General features: G+C 37.9%; 1 protein-coding gene across 6 annotated transcripts; it reads left to right on the top strand.

Moving 5' to 3' along the window:
• Positions 1-4,053: 4,053 nt before the first annotated feature.
• Rpl17 (ribosomal protein L17) lies at positions 4,054-11,623 on the top strand. 6 transcript variants are annotated; one of them, XM_026825279.1, is made up of 7 exons: positions 4,054-4,164; positions 4,526-4,611; positions 4,836-4,857; positions 5,589-5,701; positions 6,490-6,666; positions 11,118-11,136; positions 11,396-11,623. In XM_026825279.1, the coding sequence occupies exons 2-7, from the start codon at positions 4,531-4,533 to the stop codon at positions 11,539-11,541; spliced, it is 558 nt and encodes a 185-aa protein (XP_026681080.1). In that variant the 5' UTR covers positions 4,054-4,164; positions 4,526-4,530; the 3' UTR covers positions 11,542-11,623. The 6 variants fall into 6 exon arrangements, with proteins under 6 accessions (XP_026681080.1, XP_026681077.1, XP_026681079.1 ...); XM_026825276.1 differs by lacking the exons at positions 4,836-4,857; positions 5,589-5,701 and adding an exon at positions 5,160-5,294; XM_026825278.1 differs by lacking the exons at positions 4,836-4,857; positions 5,589-5,701 and adding an exon at positions 5,160-5,294 and having other exon boundaries at positions 6,490-6,670; positions 11,122-11,136.
• Positions 11,624-12,220: the final 597 nt, after the last annotated feature.

The following is a 12,220-nucleotide window of genomic DNA, read 5'->3' as shown; positions in this document are numbered from 1 at the left end:
GAGAAGCCATTCCGAGAACGAACATTAACCGTTCAGCTTAAAATCCGCCCCGGGCAGAAATCGAACCCCACGGCCTAGCGCTTACAAGGCAGACGCGCTAACCAAGATAACTAGGCCGGCTCCCCCCTTTTTTTGGTCCCAAGTCATGCAGTAAAGTTGCTAATCACTAGCGATACATAGGCACATGCAGTTCCTATATCGTGGATATTTTAGTCCAAGTGAAGTAAGTATTTACCAGAGAATGAAGGATTCTACAAAAACTACCTACCTACCACCACCAACACCCCGAGAGTCAACAGATTGTTTGAGTTATGATTCAAGTCAATTCGTGGCATTCTGTATTGTTTGATTGTCATGGCAACAGAATACCTACAAGGTCAACAGATTGTTTGAGTTATGATTCAAGTCAATTCGTGGCATTCTGTATTGTTTGATTGTCATGGCAACAGAATACCTACAAGAACAAACTGATGTCAGCAGATTCTTTTTATGATGTAGGTAGGTATGGTTTCGTTGCCATGACAACAGAATACTTACCAGAACCAAGTACCTATATACACGTGTGTGAGCCATTATACATATTGCATCAGGTTATACGTATACCGTATACCTACCTACCTATGGGCTTGGACTGTGGAAACAGGGTGTGCCGGCACCCTGTATAAAATTAATCTACTTTATTAAATTAATTGATTTAATGTTTACCTCAACCAAACGAACAGAATTGTTGTTTTATCTTAGATACCCTTTCGATGATTAATTATTTAATATTTTACGTTTACGTCATAAGAATTATCTACTTTATTAAATTAATTGATTTAATGTTTACCTCAACCAAACGAACAGAATTGTTGTTTTATCTTAGATACCCTTTCGATAATTAATTATTTAATATTGTACGTCATAAGATAATCTTAGATGCCTAAACAAGATACCTATATAAGTACTCGTATACCTACCTACTCTGTGTTGATACCTACGTACAATGTACATAAAACTTAATTAAAAGATTCCTCTTTATACAGGGTGCGCCAGAAAAACACTGACAACGGCTCAGGACAAATCTCATCATTTCCAACAACATTCTATCAGTGTTTTTCAAACGCATCCTGTAGAAAAACTTCGGAGTGGTTTTAGCCTTGCCTTGGGCAAAATGTCGTGTTTTTTCCTTGTAAAAATTAACACCAGAAACCAAATACCTACGAGAGACAAGAATTTGTATAATGGATGCGTCAGAGATTTCCCGCCTGTGTTAAGGTAATAAATTAGTAAAATGGGCAATTATTGACTCGTGTAGTCTGTGTTCGGCGTACAGACCAAACCTATTAGTCACACATTACCCACGCATTACTAATATTAAGCAGGTACTATTGGATATACCTGCCCATTTTCGCGAGCGTTCTTAGAAATCACACCTACCTATTGTGACCCATAAACCCATTCCATTGACGTAATAAATTTATAAGCTCAAAAGAAAAACTTTTACCTATAGGTACATACTAGGTATACGAGTAACTCGAAAATTTACTGTCCTTAAGCTGAGAAAAAGAGGTAGAAAAGAACAAATACAAACCGAACCTATGAAGAAAGAAAAGCATGATGTACTTTGGACTGATGCTGGTTCGGAAATATGAGGTACCTAGCTGGTGCACTTGGTGCAGTTTTACGGGGAAATCCATTCTCATCATCTCACATCATACTTCCGCAGTTTTATTGAATTCTTACCATTTGAACTATGTTACTGTTGATCGTGTATGCATAACGTATAGAAATGTATGTATACTTAATGGTTTATGTAGGGTAGGTATATAGAAATATATAGGTAGCTCACCCAAAACCAGTTGGCCTCAAAGCGATCACTCTAAAGCTGATTGAGAGGCCGACGACAAACGCCGACCCCATCTGAACGTGGGAAAATGCGAAGAAGAAGAAGAAGAAGAAGAAGAAGAAGAAGAAGAAGAAGAAGAAGAAGACGGACACCATATTGTCTTAGAAAAAAATGGGTACCTACACTCACGCGAGACAAGACGAGAAATGACCGCTTTTCGTCCTGGTGTATCACTAAATATGACACATTACCTATTATTTATTAACCCAAAAAGACAGTAATGGTAATGCCTCAAGTTACGGTTACGGTATAACGCAAGAAAAGAAAGGGTCACTTTTGTTGCCGAATAAATTTCCAAGCTTCACCGGCACCCTGTATAAAATTAATACAGAATTATCTACTTTATTAAATTAATTGATTTAATGTTTACCTCAACCAAACGAACAGAATTGTTGTTTTATCTTAGATACCCTTTCGATGATTAATTATTTAATATTTTACGTTTACGTCATAATATAATCTTAGATGCCTATACAAGATACCTATATAAGTACTCGTATACCTACCTACTCTGTGTTGATACCTACGTACAAATTACAATGTACATAAAACTTAATTAAAAGATTCCTCTTTATAGGTACAGGGTGCGCCAGAAAAACACTGACAACGGCTCAACGTACAAATTACAATGTACATAAAACTTAATTAAAAGATTCCTCTTTATAGGTACAGGGTGCGCCAGAAAAACACTGACAACGGCTCAGGACAAATCTCATCATTTCCAACAAGGTTGGATTCTATCAAGGTATCAGTGTTTTTCAAACACATCCTGTAGAAAAACTCCGGAGTGGTTTTAGCCTTGCCTTGGGCAAAATATCGTGTTTTTTCCTTGTAAATTAACACCAGAAACCAAATACCTACGAGAGACAAGAATTTGTATAATGGACGCGTCAGAGATTTCCCGCCTGTGTTAAGGTAATAAATTAGTAAAATGGGCAATTATTGACTCGTGTAGTCTGTGTTCGTCGTACAGACCAAACCTAGTCACACAGTACCCACGCATTATTATAGGAAATAGTGGAATACCTGCCCATTTTTCACGAGCGTTTTTAGAAATCATAGGTACCTATATACCTATTGTGACCCATAAACCCATTTCATTAACGTAGGTAAGTTGTAAGTTCCCGGAAAAAAAGATCTCGTACCTATTATGTACATAAATATAACTCAAAAATTTACTGTCCTTAGAGCTGAGAGAAAGAGGTAGAGAAGAACAAATACAAACCGTTCAAATAAAGAAAGAAAAGATCGTGTAACTTTGGTCTGATGGTTCGAAAATATCCGGTACCTACCTGTTGCAGTTTTACGGGGAAATCCATTCTCATCATCTCACATCAAACTTCCGCAGTTTTATTGAATTCTTACCATTTGAACTATGTTACTGATGGTTGATCGTGTAAGTATGTATAGGTACCTAATAGAACTACATATAAAGGTAACTATATAATACTACCTGTTGCAGTTTTACGGGAAAATCCATTCTCATCATCTCACATCAAACTTCCGCAGTTTTATTAATTCTTACCATTTGAACTATGTTACTGGTCGATCGTGTAAGTATGTATAGGTACCTAATAGAACTACATATAAAGGTAGCAATACCAAGATATCCCTCACATGCACTTACCTACTCACGTACAAACCGCATACCACTAAAAATATAAAATGTTGCATCTGTATTTGATAAGATTACCTCAGTACCTGTATCATGCATTTACACCAAAATTCCATGCTTATGGTTGCTGATTTCAAATCCTTTTAAACTATCCTTAAGGAGAAGATAGGTAGGTAAGTATTTATTTATCTACATATCAATGCTGTTGCATGCTACCGCTACGGGATGGGTATGCTCCGACACAGACCACATGCGTCTAATGTAGCAGTTGTTTCATTGCTACGAAATAAAAACGGCGGTGAAACACTCGTTTTCTTTTTAAGAGGAGGGAGAACTTAGGGGAGGGAACCTTTTTAGAGAGACTTACTCCGACGACAAACATTGCACCACCATCTTTTTGTTCTTGGTAAAAAGACCTTTAAAGTAAAGTAAAGGAAGGACGGGCTAAAAACGAAAGTAAAAATAACCTACTTTATGTTTAGCACATTGCATAGCTAAAGAAGTTTACAGGCGTTCATAGAAATTGCGTTCTTATCCTATTTTTGGGAACCCCTACTTTTGACGCATGGCCATCTTCTTTTTCAACGAGCAAAACGTTGTTCTCTTTTCAAACGTAAACAAAAACATTCTTCCATCTTCTAAAATTTTGGAAGGGAAGACGGTGAGTTTTGTCAAAATTTTCTTTTATTTCATCCTGTTTTATCCCTGTTTCTAATGGGAATCCAGAGTTAATAATCTCAAATTCATAATCTACACTTACCGCAGATTTCAGTGATACCAAAGTTACTCCATGAAAGTTATTTTCAAACCGAAAATTTGGTCAAATTAGAAAGCTTGTCGGCTCCCTCTTATCTACACTTACCGCAGATTTCAGTGATACCAAAGTTACTCCATGAAAGTTATTTTCAAACCGAAAATTTGGTCAAATTAGAAAGCTTTTCAGCTCCCTCCTTCAGGATTTTCATGTGTGAAGTTTTCGTGTAAATTCACAACCCTAATTTGTACTTTTATTTCGTTTTCAGTCAAGATGGGTCGTTATTCAAAGGAACCCAGGAATCCCACCAAATCATGCAAAGCAAGGGGGTCAAATCTACGTGTTCACTTCAAGGTAAGATCAATAGTTAAATAGTTATTTGAGGGCTTTAAAACAGCCCTCAAACAGCTGTGACGGTAGTGGTACTAGTTAAGAGTATTTTTATACACCAGAAGCTCACACCGAGGCTCTTATATAGGGCCCTAAAGGATGGGTTAAGCTTTTACGAATGTAAATCCAAGGGTATCAAAATTTTGGCTTATCAGCCCTCTAACCATTTATTTGCATCCTCTTTTCAGAACACAAGGGAGACGGCCAAGACCATCAGCAATATTCAAAGGAACCCAGGAATCCCACCAAATCATGCAAAGCAAGGGGGTCAAATCTACGTGTTCACTTCAAGGTAAGATCAATAGTTATTGTGAAAGCACCTTTAAAACAGCCTACAAACAGCCGTGACGGTAGTGGTACTAGTTAAGAGTATTTTTATACACCAGAAGCCCACACCGAGGCTCTTATATAGGGCCCTAAAGGATGGGTTAAGCTTTTACGAATGTAAATCTAAGGGTATCAAAATTTTGGCTAATCAGCCCTCTAACCATTTATTTGCATCCTCTTTTCAGAACACAAGGGAGACGGCCAAGACCATCAGCAAAATGCCCCTGAGACGAGCCATCAAGTTCTTGAAAAATGTCAAAGACCAGCTGGAGTGTGTTCCTTTCCGTAGATACAATGGTGGAGTTGGTAGATGTGCACAGGTAAGGAATAAAACATGGTTCAAAAAGTTTCCTTATTTTATTTTGCGTTCTCCTTCCCTAGATTATCTAAATTTCAAAATGAAAAATCAGATTGCTTAAAGGCAAACACCACAATCTGAGTTGAGTTTAAATTTAAATTAAGTTTATCTGTTGGATAAAGTGATGATTGATTGTTATATCTCTTAATTCAAGAGTTTAACTTGAATCATATTCAAATTCAGATTGTTGTCTTTGGCATAAACATTAATAAATTTTGCCTAATCCAATTGATTTAACTTGCCTAATCCAATTGATCCATCAGCAAAATGCCCCTGAGACGAGCCATCAAGTTCTTGAAAAATGTCAAAGACCAGCTGGAGTGTGTTCCTTTCCGTAGATACAACGGTGGAGTTGGTAGATGTGCACAGGTAAGGAATAAATCATGGTTCAAAAAGTTTCCTTATTTTATTTTGCATTCTCCTTCCCTAGTTTATCTAAATTTCAAAATGAAAAATCAGATTGCTCAAAGGCAAACACCACAATCCGAGTTGAGTTTAAATTTAAATTAAGTTTATCTGTTGGATAAAGTGATGATTGATTGTTTTATCTCTTAATCCAAGAGTTTAACTTGAACCATATTCAAATTCAGATTGTTGTCTTTGGCATAAACAATAATAAATTTTGCCTAATCCAATTGATTTAACTTGTACTAATTCACTATTATGGATTGCTTAAAGGCAAACACCACAATCTGAGTTGAGTTTAAATTTAAATCAAGTTTATCTGTTGGATAAAGTGATGATTGTTATATCTCTTAATCCAAGAGTTTAACTTGAACCATATTCAAATTCAGATTGTTGTCTTCGGCTTAAACATTAATAAATTTTGCCTAATCCAATTGATTTAACTTGTATTAATTCACTATTATGTTCTTGGGCACATTTAAGAAATCTGTAAACTGTTCAAAATGTCAGCCTATTACAGTCCCTCCTATAGGATATGGAAATCAAAGAGTAATTTATTTTATAATTCAGAAATCTGTAAACTGTTCAAAATGTCAGCCTATTACATTCCCTCCTATAGGATATGGAAAGCAGAGTAATTTATTTTATAAGAAATCTGTAAACTGTTCAAAATGTCAGCCTATTACATTCCCTCCTATAGGATATGGAAAGCAGAGTAATTTATTTTATATTTTTTTTTTTTCATTTTCCAGGCTAAGCAATGGGGAACTACCCAAGGTAGATGGCCAAGAAAGTCAGCAGACTTTTTACTGCAACTGTTAAAGAATGCAGAATCAAATGCTGACTACAGAGGATTGGACACAGACCGTCTGGTCATTGAACACATTCAAGTCAACCGTGCCCCCCGTCTGAGGAGAAGAACCTACAGAGCCCACGGAAACTACAGAGGATTGGACACAGACCGTCTGGTCATTGAACACATTCAAGTCAACCGTGCCCCCCGTCTGAGGAGAAGAACCTACAGAGCTCACGGACATTCTGGTTTTTGACCAGTGAGCACTGGTTTTCCCAGGTCAAGTACCTACCTGAGTGATTTGATCTAATTAGGCGAGATATTTCGAATTACACTCTGCAATAAATAAAATAGATGTAGGTACCGGTTTCACGTAGGGTATGAATGGGTGAGAGCCGATTTGTCTTGCTTGTAGGCAGCTGAGTCGGCCGGCTGTAAGGAATAGAATAGAATACTTTAATACCTTGTCCCCGGGCAGCCCGGGCAGAAATCGAACCCCACGGCCTAGCGCTTACAAGGCAGACGCGCTACAACCAAGATAACTAGGCCGGCTCCCCCCTTTTTTTTGGTCCCAAGTCATGCAGTAAAGTTGCTAATCACTAGCGATATATAGGCACATGCAGTTCCTAATATATCGTGGATATTTTAGTCCAAGTGACGTAAGTATTTACCAGAGAATGAAGGATTCTACAAAAACTACCTACCTACCACCACCAACACCCCGAGAGTCAACAGATTGTTTGAGTTATGATTCAAGTCAATTCGTGGCATTCTGTATTGTTTGATTGTCATGGCAAGAGAATACCTACAAGAACTGATGTCAGCAGATTCATTTTGTTTCGTTGCCATGACAACAGAATACTTACCAGAACCAAGTACCTATATATACACGTGTGTGAGCCATTATACATATTGCATCAGGTTATACGTATACCTACCTATGGGCTTGGACTGTGGAAACAGGGTGTGCCGCTTGCTGTTAATAAACCAAGAAGACTGGTAACTTGGGACATTTTTAACCCTTGAGGACGGACACGTGAGCCAGCAGCACGTGATAACCAAAATGGCTAGGGGACTATAAACAGAGAGTAGATCAGCGTCTAGCTAGGGGACTATAAACAGGGAGTAGACTAGTACAAATTCCCTATATCAAAGTGCGAAGGGCATCCCACTCGGAAAATTTTGTTTACCCAAAACCAGTTGGCCTCAAAGCGATCACTCTAAAGCTGATTGAGAGGCCGACGACAAACGCCGACCCCATCTGAACGTGGGAAAATGCGAAGAAGAAGAAGATGTAGCAATGTCAGGAGTGACAGCAAAAATGGGTGATGGTCAAATGGACAGGATGAGACATATTAATCACAGGTAATATAGGTATCTCTGTGATGGTGTTATAATAAGGTAGATAATATATGTGCCTACATCAGTGCTTCTCAAACTGTGTGCCGCGAAATTTGGGATTTTTCCTTAGATAAAGATCACAAAACTGATGAGATTGATGAGACAAAGGAAGATGTTTGGCCAAATTAGAGAAAAAAAGGCCTGCGGCGCTATAAAAAGAACATTTCTCTCAACTCATAGACAATATTTACGTGCTGAGGGAGAGGGGGTGCCGCGGAAAGATTGGAGTCTAGAAAAGTGTGCCGCGATGGCAACAACTTTGAGAAGCACTGGCCTACATTATATGATGGTGTTACACTCAGGTAGGTATGTACCAACATTATCCGAGCTAGCTAAGTATGTATTTACATTGTAGTCAGTGTCAATGTAATTTTGTACTATTGGCTCATATTTGGCACTACCATTGTCCTTGGTACGTTGGGAGGATGTTAGGTATATTTCCTGAATGGTAATGGTAATACCACTAATACTCGATATCATTTTGTGCTAGAGTTGCTCATTTTATAGAACAGCCAGTTTATCCTGCTGGGATAGGACTGAAACCGTTTACCTCCGCAGTCAAACCAAGGTCTCATATGTCTGTTTTTACAGTTCATATGTTTAGCTACACAGGTATTTACGTGCTGAGGGAGAGGGGGTGCCGCGGAAAGATTGGAGTCTAGAAAAGTGTGCCGCGATGGCAACAACTTTGAGAAGCACTGACCTACATTATATGATGGTGTTACACTCAGGTAGGTATGTACCAACATTATCCGAGCTAGCTAAGTATGTATCTACATTGTAGTCAGTGTCAATGTAATTTTGTACTATTGGCTCATATTTGGCACTACCATTGTCCTTGGTACGTTGGGAGGATGTTAGGTATATTTCCTGAATGGTAATGGTAATACCACTAATACTCGATATCATTGTGTGCTAGAGTTGCTTATTTCATAGAACAGCCAGTTTATCCTGCTGGGATAGGACTGAAAAGTCCGTTTACCTCCGCAGTCAAACCAATGTCTCATATTAATATAGGAAACACTTGACTAGTAACTTTGGAAACTGTAGGTAATTTTATTTCTACAAGAGATAAAAAAACAATTATAAAACTAAAACTAACGTTGTTCTTTTCCTATATTAATATATATCTCTAGTAGCGCGGTCAAACTTTCTTGACTTGGCGGGGCGGAGCGCTACCGCGCTCCTTAATGTTGCTACTTGACAGATTGACTCTCCTAGAGAAGAATGTCTCATGTCTATTTTTACAGTTCATATGTTTATCTACACAGGTCTGGCTGGGGATGTTAAACAGGGAGTAGACCAGCTTAGTCTGGCTGGGGGGACCTTAAACAGGGAAAATGCCAATCTGAAATTTTCCCTTGCTAAAGAAATAGCAAAGGTTGAGTGCGAAGGGCATCCACTCGTAATTTTTTGACAGAGGGAACCGTAACTAAGCCGTTCCGAGAAAGAACATTATCCCATCAGGATAAAATCCGCCCCGGGCGGGAATCGAACCCGCGGCCTAGCGCTTGAAAATTTTGTAGCCAAAACCAAGTGTCAGCCCAGAAGCAATCAACCTATGGCTGACAACTAGGCTGGCGATATAAATGATTGTACGGACATACTAATGACGTCCGGACATTACGTCCTAATGATATAGTTGATGCAATAAGCAGACACATGGAATGTTAAATGCCTGCATGATGTCACCTAAGGAATGTATGATTGTACATTAAAAACGTAAGTATATTATTTAAACGTATAAGTAAATCCACATACCCACTATTACTATACGTGTAATTATAGAGATTGTACATTAAATACGTAAGTATATTATTAAACAACGAACATTATCCCATCAGGATAAAATCCGCCCCGGGCGGGAATCAAACCCGCGGCCTAGCGCTTACAAGGCAGACGCACTACCAACACTAAGCTAACTACTAACTAGGCTGGCTCAAAACTATCCTTAGGGAGAAGATAGGTAGGTAAGTACCTATTTAATATTTATCTACATATCAAGGGTGTTGCATGCTACCGCTATAGATTACAAAGAATCAATTTTTTTGGCTTCTAAAAGATAGGTAGGTACCGAATAGGAAACGGAGAAGTTTGGTTAGAAAATTTCCGCTCCGACTTGTACTCGAACACAGTACTTTTGGGTTGAGAGTCAGTGTTCTTAACCACTCAGCTATTACAGCTATATAGAGGTGGATTATAATAACGGCGGAAATAAGGGGAAAAAATTTCTTTCGAAAACTGAGACAATTTCAACTCTCTTCTGAAGCTCATTTCCCTGCTACGACACAGACCACATGCGTCTAATGTAGCAGTTGTTTCATTGCTACGAAATAAAAACGGCGGTGAAACACTCTTTTTTTAAGGGGAGGGAGAACTTAGGGGAGGTAATCTTTTTAGAGGAACTTACTCCGATGACTTATCCCACGGGACAGAAGGCCGGTGCGTTGACCAGGTTCGGTGCTCTGGTATCTCTCCAAAGGTTTCGCGGTAGGCCGCTGCTCACCATCACCCCACACGGGTCTGTCATCGTAGTCTGAAGGTTTCACGTAGGGTATGAATGGGTGAGAGCCGATTTGTCTTGCTTGTAGGCAGCTGAGTCGGCCGGCTGTAAGGAATAGAATAGAATTTTAATACCTTGTTTATCCTGTCCGAATGAGACGAAAAAAAAAGGTTTGCAAGTCGGAAAGGGTTTGTAAATTGGACATGACTCTGAGGCCTGGCGTAGGGTCAAACAGCCCTGAAAGTGGGGTAAGCTTATATTCGTATAAGTTGGACAGGTTTTGCAAATTGATAGGGATTTTTTTTAAAGAAAAAATTATGAAAAAAAAAAAAAAAAAACAAAAACAAACAAACAAAAAAACTTACGCGAAAACGTCTGGCTGACGGGGAATTCCAAAATGGCCATCAGCAATATGCTGAACATCTTAGGTACTGTGGGGAGATGTTACACCAATCAGATCATCTGAAAAAGAAGAAAATGTAGTGAGGAAAGTTGAGTAGGTACTTGGTTAACTTGGTCACAGATATACCTACCTACTAGTAAAAAGACGGACGGTTTAAAATAATAAATAAATTATTGGTAATACCTACCTATAGAGAAAAGGTACTTTCTTATGAACTTTGTAAAAAAAGAACAAACAAATACCTACCTAATTAAAATATCCAATAAATAATAAAATAAATGCCCACGGAAGAATTAACCGTAAGTATTTTTACTCTTTAATGACTTTTTCCTTTGTAATAGGGTTCCACCCATAAGGACTGATCTATTCTGTTTTGAAACTTTTCTAATGTGTTTCCCATTTTGGTTAAACCATACTTTTTTGAATTATTCCTTTACATGACAAACAAGTGTTGTTACCATTCCAACAACCACACATGACTTGTTCTTGAGAACATTTTCCAAATAATTTATTTCATTCTTGGCAAAAACTAATTGAACAATGTTTTCTGTTTCACAGCTTACATGAGTTCTCCATGTCACATTGAAGTGATTCTGAGTGAAAGAGAAAGAGTTGTTGCCAAGCCCCGTGAAGATGAACCCCACAAAAAGAAGATTTCCAAGAAGAAGCTGGCTCGTGCCAAGGAGAAGATGTTGAGAGAATAAATATAAAAAAAATGATCTTGTTTCTTTCTGTTAAATATTTTTTTGATAATTATACCAATAAGTTTCAAATGGATGGACACGACTCAAAGTGTTTTTATTTTGGTTTTTGGCAATCAAGGGTAGGGTGAGTTGGGATTTTCATTTTAATGCTGATCAACTTCTCTAGTCAGGAGGTGAAATAGAAAGCATTTATTTAGTCTGAAAATAATTCTGTAGAATAGATGTAATGAAAACAGTTTTGTTAGGTACCTATTTGAATAATTGATTTTTGGGTTCATTTATTCTGGTGTACGAATCAACTATCTATTCATTTCAAGGAGATCCCCTTTTTACTTTTTGTTACTAAAGTATAGCTTTGCTATAAAGTAAAATAGATAAATCCTTAGGAAGACTTCCTAAGAGTAAAATAGACAATTATCCTTAGGAAGACACTTAGTGTCCCTGCCTTTTCACCTTTTCATATAGTAAACATCTGAACTACAGGGTGCACCTCAGCCTCATGAGAACAAATAATCACCTGGTGGAATTCGCTCTAGTCAGGAGGTGAAATAGAAAGCATTTATTTAGTCTGAAAATAATTCTGTAGAATAGATGTAATGAAAACAGTTTTGTTAGGTATTTGAATAATTGATTGGGTTCATTTATTCTGGTGTACGAATCAACTATCTATTCATTTCAA

Source organism: Diaphorina citri, unplaced genomic scaffold (assembly GCF_000475195.1).
Source record: "Diaphorina citri unplaced genomic scaffold, Diaci psyllid genome assembly version 1.1 scaffold727, whole genome shotgun sequence".
In the NCBI taxonomy this organism is placed as follows: Eukaryota; Metazoa; Arthropoda; class Insecta; order Hemiptera; family Psyllidae; genus Diaphorina; species Diaphorina citri.
This window is presented reverse-complemented; position numbering and strand designations above follow the sequence as displayed.